This window comes from Yarrowia lipolytica, chromosome 1D (genome assembly GCF_001761485.1).
Source record: "Yarrowia lipolytica chromosome 1D, complete sequence".
NCBI classification, from domain to species: domain Eukaryota; kingdom Fungi; phylum Ascomycota; class Dipodascomycetes; order Dipodascales; genus Yarrowia; species Yarrowia lipolytica.
The window spans coordinates 2,525,416-2,539,650 of NC_090773.1; the positions used below are offsets into that span (position 1 = coordinate 2,525,416).

A 14,235-nucleotide genomic window follows, 5' to 3' on the forward strand; every position below is an offset into this window, starting at 1 on the left:
CGCAGCATCAATACGCCAATCAATCAACTCCTTCCACAATGCCTCGATACACTGCTGAAGTGATGTACGAGCTGGCCAAGTCGCCGCTCTCTGGTCTGGAAGCCAGCAACACCGACCTGAACTCTCTCAAGGTCATCAAGCGACGGTGAGTATGAATTTTGGGGTCGGGGGAAGGCGTGCCTGTATTTATGGACGGCTAGGGACGCTCCGGTTGTCCCAGATCAAGCTGATTCCATTTATGCCGTGTGACGTGTCATTGGAGTGTTGTGCAGATATCTTCATGTAGGGGTGAACGTGAGTGTTTTCTTCTTGTGGTGTGCCGCCTTAAGAATTTCACCTGTCTCGCCACCCCCTGACATTTGCTCTGATGTGACTGGTGGACTGTCTTTCATGGCACATCATCCACACTATTCTCCCTCTGCTGAACCCAAGTCTCAACTCAAAAAGTCACACGACACTGCACAAGCACAACCCCACACAACACACTCCACATAGACAATGGCGCAATACTAACTCAGTGAGTCGCTTCTGTACCGAAAGTCATTCGGTAACAACCCAGATGCTCTCCGACGGTTCCGTGAGGAGGCCGAGGAACGAAAGCCCGTGGAGATCTCCATTGATGTAGAGGATGTCGCCGAGTCGGACATTTCTCTGACTGAGTACGCCAACCGATACCTGTCGCAGAAGGGCAACGTTGGCCGAAAGAACAAGGGTGGCGATGCCGTGCACCCCAAGTTTGCCATTGCTCTGGCTGCCACCCAGGCCAAGACCTCCAAGTCTGGCCGAGGATCTTCCTCCAACTCCTTTGCTGCCTTTGCTGACGCTGACGAAAACAACGACGAGTCTGCTGTCGCCGAGGAGGACGATGACGATGGATGGAACACTGTCCCCGCCCGAAACCACGTACCCACTCATCCTTGGCACCGGGCTGCTGCTCGAAAGAGCTTTGGTGCTGACCACCACCGACCCTCGTTCAATAGTAGCAACAAGACCACTGGAGTTTATTTTGACGCCCGTAGATGTGAAAGACGACCCAGCCTTACGCGGGATGATGTCAATAGGTATTTTGAGCCTGCCAAGAGCTCCAAATTCCACAGAGAGACCCGAAGAGATTCAGACGGTCGACTCAACAGTAACAGCCGACATGCCAAGGCAGGCACGACGCAAGAAATCGAATGGGCCGCGGTGGACACCAGTAAAGCGCTCTCATCGTTTTCCATTGGTGCCTCCCATGCCCGAGAGACGAGCCAGTTTGAGGAGTGGAAGAAGCGCAACCACGAGATAAAGAGTGTAGATATGGAGACGAGATACCCAGAAGACAAGTCCGGCGGTAATATCAGCCCCGTGGTGTCTCCTTTATCGGGAGGCTTTGCTACGGTGGCTCCAATGGCTCCAATGGCTACAGTGGCTCCTCTGACTCCTCCAGGACTGTCTCGTGACGATAGACCCGTGGAGGACGGGAGTGCCGTCAGCAGAGGAGGTGCCGGTTTGGGAATCCTCCAGGCGGCGCCTTTGAGTCCTCCCTTTGAGAGAACCCATGCTGCTGAGCCCGGAATGAGCGGCAAGCCCAACTATTTTGCCAGTGAGATGGCCAATACAAGTACTTGCACAGGCTCTCCTGTGGCACATGTGCAGGGCTTTGCTTCTCCTCCTATGGCACACGTTCCTGGACCATCCATGAGAGGACTAGGATCTCCTATCCAGGTTGCAGTTCCCAGTATGGGTAGTCCTCATCCCAGAATAGCGCCTCATCCTGGAATGGCTCCTGGCCCTGGAATGGCTTCTGGCCCTGGAATGGCTTCTGGCCCTGGAATGCGTCCCATGGCACCAATGGCACCTCCAGGTCCATACTTTGCAGTGGTTCTACCACCGGAAATTTGTGATCAGATCAGGCGAGGACTGCTCCCTCCTCCTCCTCCTCCTCCCCCAATGCACATGATGTGGAGAGGCGGCCCTCTTCCCCCTGGGGTGGGCATCCCTGTTCCTGTTATGCCGTGGTGAGGAGGGCGATGAAAGGGCAGCGGAGAGAGCAGACAATTGTGAACGGCAGAAACATTACACACCGAGACCGATACCGTGACCGAGTTAACAGCAGAGATATTTATTGAATACTAACATACAACAGAAAAATCACCGCAGAAAAACAGACACAGACAAACAAAACAGAGACATATACTAACAAGTTGAACTGAATGAGCATAACTAAAGTACAAGTATTCTAACAGATTGGCTTGAGATCATGTTCAAACTCGCATGAGAACCGAGAAGAAAGGTTTCCTGTTGTACATGATCAAGACAACGGAGGTATGTACCTATTTGAACACCGCGTCTCGGCTGGCAACACATTAAGAAATATCTAAGCCTCCTTTTCTTTGCCCTTGAGACTTCGCCTCCGTGATGCCTCGATACTGTCCTTCTGAGCACGATAGTACGCCATCCAAGATCGATCATCGTAAAACTTTGGAAAGTTGTAAAGCTGCAGCCATTGATCAAAGGTGGAGTTCATAAGACCCTGCCACTGAGAAGCGGATCGGTGAGGGAACCTGTAGTGCATGATACGTGCTACTTTTCCATCTTTAGATCGACAAAAGTACCGTGCTTTGTAAGCAGCTGCCAAAACACGGTCATGCACACTAGTACGCAAGCGTTTCTTGCCGTATGCGCCGGGAAATCGATGTTTGAAATGATTGAGATACATTGCCACTTGATCTCCATTCTCTAGAGACGTCCTGGAAATACCTTTGTATCGATTTGTAGCAGTCTCTTCCCAAGCAGCTGCCAGTGATCGCCATGTAGCCTTGTTTCGGTGTGGGTATCGCTCGGTGATAATCTCGAGAGCCATTTCCTTGTCCTGTTGCTCTAATCCAAGGACAGACTTGAGCATATCGATTTCCATACCGTCCAACACATTGTCTCCTGCTTTATCCATAGCACGCAACTCAGCTGTCCAATCGAGCTCGCGAAAGGGAAAGAGACCATTTTTTCCGGCGTGGGACATGATAATATGGCCCGCCATTTCGTAGGTGCAATAGTCCGGAAGGGTGGCTGGAAATCCTGGGGGTTTTTCAAACATGGTCATCAGTGCTTGGACAAACGCCTTGCGCACAATCTCGACCTGCTCGGCCTTGGTCTTGCCCTCGGGCATTTCTCCTTCACCTAACGAATAAATGAAGACGAGGAATTTGATGATATTGGTGATGGGAGTACCAAACAAGTGGCCCAGGTTCCAGATCATCCAGATGAGTTGACTAGCGGCTGTCGACTCGCGAAAGGAATCGACGAGTCTGTCAATCTGGGGCTGTTGGGCTTCATTATTGGTAGCATCACATGTTGGTTCATCGTGAGTCAGCATTTCTGTGTTTCACACTTCAGGTGGCATGGTGATGGCTCACCAGTGATTGTTCAAGTGAAACGCGTGGTGAGAAATATTCTCGTCTATTTCACCTGTACAAATAAAGTTCACTTATCAGCTAAGCCAAATGCATCTATGAAAAAGTGTTCCATCAACCCCCACACTCAATGCGCCGCTTCTCAACGTCAGTGTGGCAATATACCCGGGCTTCCGAGCTCGGAGTCAAAGTGAAATCCTTCCAGTCGTCCAAACAGGCCCTTCGACGTCTCCCCTCAAAGAAACCCCAGACACAGACACCCTCACCTCAGACCCTACAGCCCTGTACCACCATCTCCACCTGTGAGTCGTACAACTTGCCCAAGACCGTCGAGCTGTTGCACAATGAGGGCTTCTTGCAGTCGTCTATACTGCTGCCCGGAGAAGTCGCCCATGTCGAATATCCCTACGAGGCAGGCAAGATTGCCGATGTGCTGGTGCTCGCTAACGGATCAGTGGTATCCTGGGGCATGAACGAGTCCGAAACCGAAGACAAGATTGTGGCTATGCTCAAGGGGGCCGAGAGACGACCTTACAAGCACCACGAGTCTGAAGACGTCGATTTCGTCGTCGAAAACATGCCCAACGAGGACAACTCGCAGCCAATGACAGAGGCACCGGAAGCTACTTCTAACGATGACCCTGCGGGACACAAGTCGTACATGAAGGGTGAGACGATTATATTGCGTGGCCCGGAGAAGAAGATGCTGCTAGACAAGGTGGCGTTTTCATCCGGTCTGGCGCGTTCCACCAAACTGGCCGCTCTTGAAGAGTCTCTGGAACGATACATTGACTCGCTGAAGATGCTGACAGACCATCTGGCTACAGGAGAGAAACTGCGAGTCACCGAGAGGGAGGTTCTCACTAAGACCGGACAGCTACTGCAACTCAGAGGCCAGCTCAACCTGTACTCGGAACTCATCGAGACCCCTGACTTGTACTGGAGCGAACCTGAGCTCGAACGACTTTACGCCCTGATTTCCAAGAACTTGGACATTGGACCGCGGATTGGTATTCTCAACAGAAAGCTCGACTACGCGAGTGAAGTTGTGGCGATTCTGAAGGCTCATATGGCTGAGAAACAGAGTGTTCGTCTCGAATGGATGATCATCGTTCTGATTATGATCGAAGTTGGCTTCGAGTGTATCCACTTTTGGGAAAAGTACCGAACCAAGGATGACGTTAAGGTGGAGATCAAGGTGCCGGACACCTACTACCCTTCTGCTTGATGAGCGAAGCATTGAGAGAGAGAGTACTTGTAGATATTGTAAATAGCGCATATAGATATTATGTTAATGGGTGGCTTAGAGAGGTTGAAATGACGTGATTGAAGCAATAAGAGGTTTCTGGACCATCTTTTATATGTACAAGTACTTGTAAAAGTACATACTTTAATTATTGATTGGACCTGTGTTGGACATTCTGAACCGAGGGTATATACACGATCCCAAAACACCTCCCGAATCCAACAAAACAACAAAAACCAGCCCAAATACACCATAAATATACAGTAGAATCGTATTAATTAGTTATCTTTTCCCGTCGTTACATAATGTTACCTTGATTGTTTCGACATGCCTACCAATAATAGCATGTTCGCCTCTGGCTTAACGAGCCAGTCGCAGCCTAAACGGTTAATCCACCCAAATTATCCGTCACGGTCCACGTGTTGAGGAACGTCTGAGGATCAAACTTCTGTGCAATGGGCTCCTTGCTCACGTAAGCGTTGCCGCCCATGGCGCCCTTGAGATCGGAAACAGTTGGAGTGAAACCCTTTCGCTCCTCGGCGAACTTGTTGTTCTTAACATCGTCTCCCAGCCATCCATCTCGCATGGTCTGTCGCTCGAGAATAGAGCCAGCGTTGAGCTGCTTGAGAGATCGAGCCTTGCCGACAATCAGGTTCTCATCGGGAACCTGTTGTCGAGAGTGAATAGTCATGACGTCATCGTAGTCAGAGAAAAGCTCAGCCCGAGTCTCCTGGGGCATGCTGGTGACATACTCGGCAAACAGACCCTCCACCTCAGAACGAGAAAGAGTCTTCATCTTGGCGACCATGGAGGTATCAATCTGAGCGTCGGCATCCTGAATGCGAGACGACGAGGAGACGGGCCAGTCAAGGTAGTTGGGCCACAGACCCAGCTTCTTTCGAAGAGCCACCTCGTCACCAGCCTGCGCAGTCAGATCAGCAGCATCAGAAACATCTCCAACCTGTTTGAGGTAGAGAGTAAAGATGTCCTCGATGATGATTCCCTGGGCCAGAGTGTTGGACTCCGAGGACTGACCGGTGACAAGAGCACGGCCAAGCTCATGGGCCTTGAGCATATGAGGGAAGGTAGCGACCACACCATCTTGCTGCAGACGAATGACAATATTCTGAAGCAGCGAGTTTCCAAGCAGGAAATCTCCGTTAGTTGCTCGAGTGTTGGTGATGAGCTTGTTGAGCTGCATGGAAAGATGGGATACAAAGCCGTAGGCCACGTTCTGGTTGTATCCACGTCGCCCAAATCCAATCTGGAATCTGTCAGGGTTGCCAAACTCGTACTCGAGGAAAGCAACGAAGCAGAAGACGTAGGCCTCCTTGACGATGGCCGAGTCGTGGTTGAGCAGATACTGAGTGCCGTCCCAAGCCGAAAGAGGTACCGAGTTGTGGGCAGTCATGTCCTGCTCCTCGTTCTGGAGTCGGAAGAAACCCTCGACGATAGCCAGACGTCGAATGAGCACGTCGGGGGAGTTGTCGTGGCTGAAAGAGCCAACACCGGCGCTTCCGTTGGCAGTTCCGCCTGTGGCGGCACCCACAGACTCGTCGGAGGAGTGCTGCAGCTCCGCGTTGTTGGCGGACAGAGTGGTAAAAACTCGACGGGTGGGTCGTTTGATCTGCAGGCCAGTTCCGTCGTCCGCAGACACGGCATGGCCGGTTTGTCCAGCAGTAGCAGGGTCAGTACATCGCCACAGAACCTCTCCAACCATATCGGAAATCTGGTCGGCGTAGTAAATGTGGGTTCCCAGGGAGATCATGCAGGCCGAAAGCTTGTCAATGAGCTCCTCGAAGGCGCCGCTGGCCTCATTGTTGGACTGGGCGTGCTTGATGATGGCAGCCTGCTTGTTGAGTAGCGATCCCAGAATGTCCATAACGGACAGGCCGACCATGTTGACTGTAGAGGAGAGCAAGGCGTGGATCAAGGCGGCAACCACGAGTTCGGACTTGACATTGTTAGGCGACATGGCCACGAGCATCTCAACCAGCGAGACGAGGATCACAAACCGGTACTGGACAGGAGCCCACTTGGCCACAATGACCACCAGCGACGTTGCCCAGTGCTCGGGCACGTTGGAGTTGATGATGTATGTGACAATGGCTCGTGTGGCACTCTGGATCTGCACCACGGAGGTTGTGTCGAAGAATGTGCGCAGGGCGTGGAACGACAGGTATCTGACCTGTTTTTCGGGCGACTCCTCGTGAATGAAGTTGTCGATGGCGTCCTGGTGCATAGAGTTTCGCTTGGAGCCTCCAATGTTGTCTGGGAGGCCTCCTCCGAGATCCAGGGAGTGGTCCAGCTGTTCCAGATCAGACTGGGACTCTTGCAGAGAGGACAGCAGAAGGTGGACAATGGGGGAAATGGAGGTGGATCCGGTCTGGGTGGCAATGGCAGCAGAGCCAGCAATGCTCTTGGCAGCTTCGAGGCCCACAATCTTCCACTGCACGCTGTTGGGGCCGTTGGGCACCTTGGCCATGTTCACGTAGACCTCGAGCAGCTGCTTGAAGGACCGCACAAACTCGGGGTCGCCCAGAAACAGGCCTCCGTCGTGGTACTGGCAGAAGAGCGCAAAGACCTTGTTGGAGTGCTGGCACAGCAGCAGGTCTCCGGAGTTGACCACGTCCAGCAGGGTGTTGACCACGTTCTGAGCAAACAGGTTGAGGTCTTCGTGGCACTCTTCGATGAGCTTTGCAAAGATGTCGAGCGCCACCATGACGTTGCCCTGGCGGCCTCGGCTCACGTCCTTGTAGCATTTGTTCTCGAGGAACGGTCCGACCTTTTCCAGCTTGACTCGTCTGTGGTTCACGTAGAAGAGCAGATACGACAGCTCTGAGGGGTTGGGTTTTTTGTCCGCGGCCTGGCCGTCGGGGTAGCACTGCAGCACCAGTCGCTGGTGTCGCGGTTTTGGGATTCCGGGCGCCATTTTGTGTGCTTTGTCGGGGGTGGTTGTGTTGCTGAAGATGAGAGATGGTCTGATGGGTTCACCGCACACGTCGTTCGCTGCGATATGCAATCTTGGACCAAAGCCTATAAAGGAGCTGTTCTTAGACACACACCCCGCGTTGAGTTTACCGGGGTTTTAGTTTTGCCATGGGCGAGAATGTCGGAGATGCGATTTGCGGGAGCGAACCGGGCGAGTTTGCATGTTTTTGTGGCGCGCAATATCCCGTTGGAGCTGCGTGCTCCGTGTTCGGGGTGCCACGCTGCTTATTCCCGCCTCCGTAAACAGCCCATGGTCCCAGCTCATCTCAATCACATGCTGGTAGGATGCACCCCTCGCTTACCCAGTCTATGCTCGAACTTTGTTGGGGGGTGGGGAGGAGTCTGAAAAAAAACCGAGACAAGAGGATGGAAGAAAGACAGACTAGGGTGGTGGTGGGGTTGGGAAAAGAAGCGGAACAAGCGGGGCATGCCACACTGTCGGTATGGAGGCAATGTTCCACTGTCCACAAGATGTTGGCCTATGAGTATCGTACAATGTAGTCGTAGTATAGTCGTAGTGGTACTACTACCCTTGTCGCGCTACACATAGCTCTGTCTTAACCGAGAGCGGACACTAAGGGTCATTTGGACAATGTCTTATAGTGATTAGCGACTGGTAAGCGAGTTTCTAGCCAGCTGTTGCGTTATGGCGAGAATTGGAGCTACGAGTAGTGGCTTCTTTGTAATTCATCCTCAGAAGCTGGCACTACTTGCACTGTACCTTCCGGCACCGGTGGTAGTAATCACGATACTTACGATAACCTGCCAGACGTCAGTTTCTGGCCCATCTGCGTTCTGCAATCTAATTACTCTACTCGTAACCCCACATCCCCACAAATGTCTTAGAAGCGAGTGCTGGGTCGGGCGGGATACAAAGAAGGCGCTGGTAATAAAGGACCAGAAACGGCATTCAAATGAGAACATCCACGCTAAACAAGACCCCAACCCCTGCTCAATACTTGTCCACCGTAGATGCCACCTCTTGTCCGTGGAACTAGACTGTTGTGCATACACTTGTTCCTGCGTCCAGTGTCAACAAGTGGAGAGGAGTGAGACAGTGATTACGATCGACGACCGACCAGCAAGTCGTAGATGGCCAAGAGTTACCATTCGGACACCGTTCAAGCCTCGCAAAAGTTCTATTGCATCTATTGTGCATTTGGACAGCGTCCGTCGTGCCCTGGTGTCGTATTGTATCGCGTATACATTCTGTCTGTCTGTCTATGTCTATATCTATCTATAAATTATGTCTAACCATGTCTCGTGGCTAAGACTTGCGATGAAACAGCTCAATCGCCAATGCCAAAAAGATGGGGATCAGCGAGAAACAGCCCGCTGTGATGAACACATTGTCAACCCCAACCGAATCCACCCACGGAGACAAGGAGAAGGACTCCACCATACAGATGGAGTTTCGGACCACCACAACAGCAACCAGAGACTGAGCAGCCAGGGACTCCTTGTAGTCGATCAGATAGGTCAATACTATGGATCCCACGCTTCCAAATCCGAAAGAAACAGCTCCAAACGCAAGAGTTGGCACCACCCAATGAACTCCTCTTGACACCGAGATGCCAAAAGTTAGCAGACCTGCCGTGACGGCCAATAGACCTGGGTAGATGAGTTTCAGTCGCATCTGTGGACTGTAGACGCCACTGTTGAGTCTTGTTCTTCGCACAATGTCCCAGTCAGACAAGTACCCGCCGAAAAAGGAGCCCATGGTCATGCCCACAAACGGAGAAATGAACACCAGACCAATGGACCAGGGACTCATGCTATAGGGGGCTTCTGCAAACTTGAGAGAAGTCACTACCGACGACATTGACAGAGCCAGCAGCAAAAATCCATAGGTGATTGCGGCAAACGCGACAATGGGCGAAGCCAGTAGGACAAACGGAGTGTAGAAAGACTTGAAGAAACTCGACCAGCCAGGAGTAACTGTGACCAACGGGATATGTGGAAACGAGTCGGTGCACTTGATGCATCCTCTGGACGCGCTTCTCTCGGTATCATACGAGTTGTGTCTTTCCATGTCGTTAACCAATGTTTCTCTCTCCTCTTCGTCACTCTTTGAAGATGACCGAGGGTATATGCTCAACTTTTGACCAGACACATGGCCAGGTTTAGTTTCTTCAAACAGAAACAAAGATGCAACCAACTCGACCATCTGAAACAGGCCAATCGCCCAGTACGCAGCTCTCCAGCCCCACTGGTTGACTATGGCTCCAGCAGGCACCAGAATGAGAAAGTTGCCCACCGAAACTGCAATGATGTACATGCCGTTGTAGGTGCCTCTGCTCTGGACCGGGAATAGGTCTGCAATCGTCATTTGGACACACGCCTCGGTCAAACTGGCAGCCATGCCTTCTAAAAACGAAACTGTGTACAGCTCATGGAGAGACGTCATTTGCGCCTGCCACAGCGAAGTGCACAATGACAGAGCCACTCCAAAGAGATAGACCGGCCGTCTTCCGAATTTGATGGCCACGGGGATCATCAGAAGACACCCCAAACCCTGGCCAGCTATGCTAAAAGCGTAGCCTCTGTTGAGCTGTTCAAACTGCCAGCCCAGATCCCTTGTCTGGGGTCCCCAGACAACGGATGCTTGACACATTGTTGCAAAAGATGTGAGAGTGAAGAGAGCGACAAAGGCGAAGTTCACCTGCTTTCTCCATGTTCTCCTCCCCCCCCCCAGAGGCTGGGAGCCGTTGGAGTCGTCTGTTTTGGATTTTGTTTCGTCGATATCGAACCGTGACATTTCAAAGCTCGTTTGTGAAGGAAGAAGAGCGACGCCATCGGAACTAGACATGTGTCAGCCAGTGTGTGTTAAATACCAATCCTGTATACCATGTATACCAGTACATCCAGCCTGTCATCCGGAGCTAATGTCCTATTGAGTGTAGACACAACAGACGGCGTAAGGCCGAGTAATGGGGTAAATCAGGGATTTTTGGAACTGGGCGTTTTTTGGAATCAATCCCATCTGCCCAGTTGAACAGTTTCCAGTCTTTTTCTCGTCTTCAAACCCGCTCCAACCACCTCAACACGACGTCACATTCCCACCCCCAAAATGTACATTTCCGGAGAAATGGGTATGCCTGAAATATGCATGATAAAGTGCGACCAGTGCGGATACAAGAATACATTAAAAGGGGGAAATTGCAGAGCTACGTGATCTGCTGCTGTATTATCGGCTTCACCGGTACGACAAGTCAGGGGGTATGTGTTTTAATAAGACCCAAACGTTTTATCGTCTTCTTCTGTGGCATATTCCTGACATTACACATTGGTCAATATAATGATACATGCAGAGCACATACAGTAACATCAGACACACGCGCGCCTTATACAAGTATGTACAGGACGAGGGTACGATACAACAGCTTCCCAGGATTCAGCACATGTTTCTGTTATCATACACGCTTCATAGTGTCTCAAAATGTCTGCAATCTGCGTTTGTATCCTCTTCCCTCTTCAGCTCATTTCAAACAAACACTGTGCGAGTTTACCTCTCGAAACGCGTCATTTGTCAAAGTTCAGACAGACCGTGTGATGGAGATGGAGGAGAGCCACCAGGAAACTGACATTTCTTACTCCCTCTGAGATGATTGGAAGGCTCGATTGATGTAGAGTTTTGTGGACCAACTGCGAGGGACAGCTCATTTCGCGTAGAAGATGCTGTATGTTCAGATATTTATGTTGGAGAATGATTGGGTCTACATAATTCACAGCAGTTCTTTTTAGAAAATTCTAATGATTTTTCACATATCTTTAATTTTTTTTTAATATATCTTTATTCTAATGGTTTTTTTTTTATATACTGTAATATTATATATTTCTTTTCCAGCACTCTACAAGCTCATATATTTGGTCAGTTCGATTCCCGTCTGAATCATTTTGATAAACTCTAGTTACCAAATATTCTGCATGAGCTCACCTCCGAACTTTCTCACCACTATCATCACACACACGAAAACATCATGGCGTACGTCAAAGGAGGAGTTTGGACAAACGTCGAGGACGAAATCCTGCGGGCTGCCATCTCCAAATATGGTCTGAACCAATGGGCGCGAGTGTCGTCTCTACTGGCTCGAAAAACAGCCAAACAGTGCAAGGCTCGGTGGACCGAGTGGCTTGATCCGACCATCAAGAAAATCGAGTGGTCGCGAGAGGAGGACGAGAAGCTGCTGCATCTGGCCAAGATCTTTCCTGCACAATGGCGAACGATTGCCCCGTTTGTGGGGCGAACTGCACACCAGTGCATTCAGCGATACGAGCGTTTGTTAGCTGAAGTTGCTGGCGAGGTGGAGGGCGAAGACGCTTCTGCGGTGGCATCTGCACCCGCCACTGAAGGTGACCAGTTTCCCGAAACCAAGCCTGCCCGGCCTGACGCCGTGGACATGGACGAAGACGAGAAGGAAATGCTGAGTGAAGCGCGAGCTCGTTTGGCCAACACTCAGGGTAAGAAGGCGAAAAGAAAGGATCGAGAACGGATGCTAGAGGACTCGCGACGGCTCAGTCAGCTTCAGAAGCGACGAGAGCTCAAAAATGCAGGAATCGACACTCGACTGAGTAAAAGGAAGAAGAATGAGATGGACTACAACGCCGATATTCCCTTTGAACACAAACCGGCCCGTGGCTTTTACTCAACTGCCGAGGAGGAGCATGAAAACGACTCGGAGCGTCTTCAACACAAACAAATGCACCGCACAGCTGCGGACGCACCTGGGCCGTCACAAAAGCGAGACAAGGCAACTTTGTCCAAGGAGGATGAGGAGAAGAAAAAGGAGCAGCAAAAGACGGCGTCTGCTCAGCGAACACTTCAACTGGCACAGTTGGACTTGCAAGATCAGATTTCCAAGCGACGAAAACTGAATCTTCCTGAGCCACAGATCCAGGATCAGGAAATGGAGGAGATTGTGAAGCTGGGAGCTCAGGGTGAAGCTCTACATAAGCGGTATGCAGACGGAGTGGCGTCAAGCTTGTCGGGTGATTACGATGACAAGATTGTGGACGACTCCATTCGAACTCCTCAAGTTCAGCAGTCGAAAGTAAAGACTACAATCGAGGAGATCAAGGCCATGGAGAACCGGTCTGTGCTTGGTAAGAGAACCGAGGAAGAGGTCGACGACGAAGCTGAAGCTGATAAAGATGGATTTGCAATCCCCAAGCTGCCTTCTAACAAGGCTGTCACTAGTGTTTCTGCTGGATCCGATATAGGAGGAGCTACTCCTGCTGGGATGACTCCTATCAAGCGGGACGCTCTGGGTTTGGTTGGATCTGTCGAAGCTACTCCTGTTTCTATTCTGCGCCAGAAACTGGCCTCTCTTCCTAAGCCCAAGAACGATTTCGAAATCACTGCGGAGGACGAAGAGGAAGATGAGGAAGCTGATAAGGAAAAGAAGCCTACAGATAACTTGCCAGTTGATAAGGGCGAACAAGCTCGATTGAAAAGAATTGCCGAGGAGCAGGAGCGACAAGAAGCTCTCAAGACTCGTTCTCAGACTCTTCAGAGAGGTCTTCCCCGGGCTACTGTTCCTGAAGTTACTTACAATGATGCTATCGGTCAAGAAGTAGTTGCTCTTCTCAGAGAGGAGGAGCTTAGGTTTCCCAATAAAGGCGATTCTGTGGCTCTAATGCAGTCTGAGTTCTCTCTCGACGACTTAGTGGATGCCGAAACTTTGATTGAGATGGAACTGATGGAGGGCGATGAGCAAGAAGTGCAGGAGGAGGATATTAAGACGGCTGCTCTTCCTGGAACAGTTGCTCGTTCCGACGAGTCCGAGGAGGAGTTCAAGACCCGTGTGGAAATCATATCCGACCAGCTTGTTGAAACGCTAACTTCTCTTGCGGAAACTTGCCAGACCGAAGAGACTGCTCTGGTGGACAAGTTTAAGGCGTATGCCAAGCGCCAGGCTACTTTATCTAAAAAGCTGACTTCTCGGTGGTCTCAACTTGAGTCTGTTGAGGTCGAGATTGCCGTGTTTTCCGAGTTAGCCCGCATGGAGGAGATTGCCATTGAGCAGCGAAGCGCGGCTCTGCAGGAGGAGGTTGACTGGCTCGTCAAGAAGGAACGTGCCGCGCAGGATAAATACCGTGAGTTGAAGGTTAAGGAGCAGGCCGCCAAGGGTGGCCATTAGGAGTCGATTAGTTAAGTAATTATTTATTGTGCATTTTGAACAGCTGATGGAGCAACAGGGCTGGTGAAGGCCTCTGCTCCGGGGTGCTCCTGCGCTCGGGTAGATACAGCACAAGTAGGTGGATCCTTCCGGAAGTGGCGATCCGGGTCGTTTAGTACTTTTTAGTGGGGAAGTGGAGAAGTTCTAAGCGAATACGTTTGTATACTTATTGACTATATGAATGGTGGAATGAGGAACGATTGCGGCAGCAGATGATGCACTTGTGATCTATTAAGACGTCAATCCTCCCCCTACGTGTGTGCTATCAGGCTACTGTTCATTTGGCCCCCAGTCAAAGTGCGCCAGAGGTTGGGCTCGACGACTATCATCGCTAGTACATACTTGACGTCTACATTTCTAATCCTATCTCTGGTCTAAAAAGATTTTCCGACAGTCGATTTATAATACAAGAGCTACGAGTATGTATATA

General features: G+C 50.8%; 7 protein-coding genes across 7 annotated transcripts; 4 read left to right on the top strand and 3 right to left on the bottom strand.

Moving 5' to 3' along the window:
- Window positions 1-38: 38 nt before the first annotated feature.
- On the top strand, window positions 39-2,001 carry YALI1_D25255g (uncharacterized protein; the record flags this gene model as incomplete). Its single annotated transcript, XM_503052.4, has 2 exons — window positions 39-145; window positions 519-2,001. The coding sequence occupies 2 exons, from the start codon at window positions 39-41 to the stop codon at window positions 1,999-2,001; spliced, it is 1,590 nt and encodes a 529-aa protein (XP_503052.4).
- A 355-nt stretch (window positions 2,002-2,356) lies between these two features.
- YALI1_D25288g (uncharacterized protein) lies at window positions 2,357-3,352 on the bottom strand (the record flags this gene model as incomplete). Its single annotated transcript, XM_503053.3, has 1 exon — window positions 2,357-3,352. The coding sequence occupies one exon, from the start codon at window positions 3,350-3,352 to the stop codon at window positions 2,357-2,359; it is 996 nt and encodes a 331-aa protein (XP_503053.2).
- A 167-nt stretch (window positions 3,353-3,519) lies between these two features.
- On the top strand, window positions 3,520-4,617 carry YALI1_D25289g (uncharacterized protein; the record flags this gene model as incomplete). The annotated part of the gene is made up of 1 exon (XM_503054.3): window positions 3,520-4,617. The coding sequence occupies one exon, from the start codon at window positions 3,520-3,522 to the stop codon at window positions 4,615-4,617; it is 1,098 nt and encodes a 365-aa protein (XP_503054.1).
- Window positions 4,618-5,014: 397 nt separating this feature from the next.
- YALI1_D25330g (uncharacterized protein) lies at window positions 5,015-7,567 on the bottom strand (the record flags this gene model as incomplete). Its single annotated transcript, XM_503055.2, has 1 exon — window positions 5,015-7,567. The coding sequence occupies one exon, from the start codon at window positions 7,565-7,567 to the stop codon at window positions 5,015-5,017; it is 2,553 nt and encodes an 850-aa protein (XP_503055.2).
- Window positions 7,568-8,272: 705 nt separating this feature from the next.
- On the top strand, window positions 8,273-8,869 carry YALI1_D25337g (uncharacterized protein; the record flags this gene model as incomplete). Its single annotated transcript, XM_068282787.1, has 1 exon — window positions 8,273-8,869. One exon carries the CDS (start codon window positions 8,273-8,275, stop codon window positions 8,867-8,869), a length of 597 nt encoding a protein of 198 aa, XP_068138888.1.
- Window positions 8,870-8,893: 24 nt separating this feature from the next.
- Window positions 8,894-10,435, bottom strand: YALI1_D25359g (uncharacterized protein; the record flags this gene model as incomplete). The annotated part of the gene is made up of 1 exon (XM_503056.3): window positions 8,894-10,435. One exon carries the CDS (start codon window positions 10,433-10,435, stop codon window positions 8,894-8,896), a length of 1,542 nt encoding a protein of 513 aa, XP_503056.3.
- Window positions 10,436-11,606: 1,171 nt separating this feature from the next.
- YALI1_D25370g (uncharacterized protein) lies at window positions 11,607-13,766 on the top strand (the record flags this gene model as incomplete). The annotated part of the gene is made up of 1 exon (XM_503057.3): window positions 11,607-13,766. One exon carries the CDS (start codon window positions 11,607-11,609, stop codon window positions 13,764-13,766), a length of 2,160 nt encoding a protein of 719 aa, XP_503057.3.
- Between the last annotated feature and the right edge of the window lie 469 nt (window positions 13,767-14,235).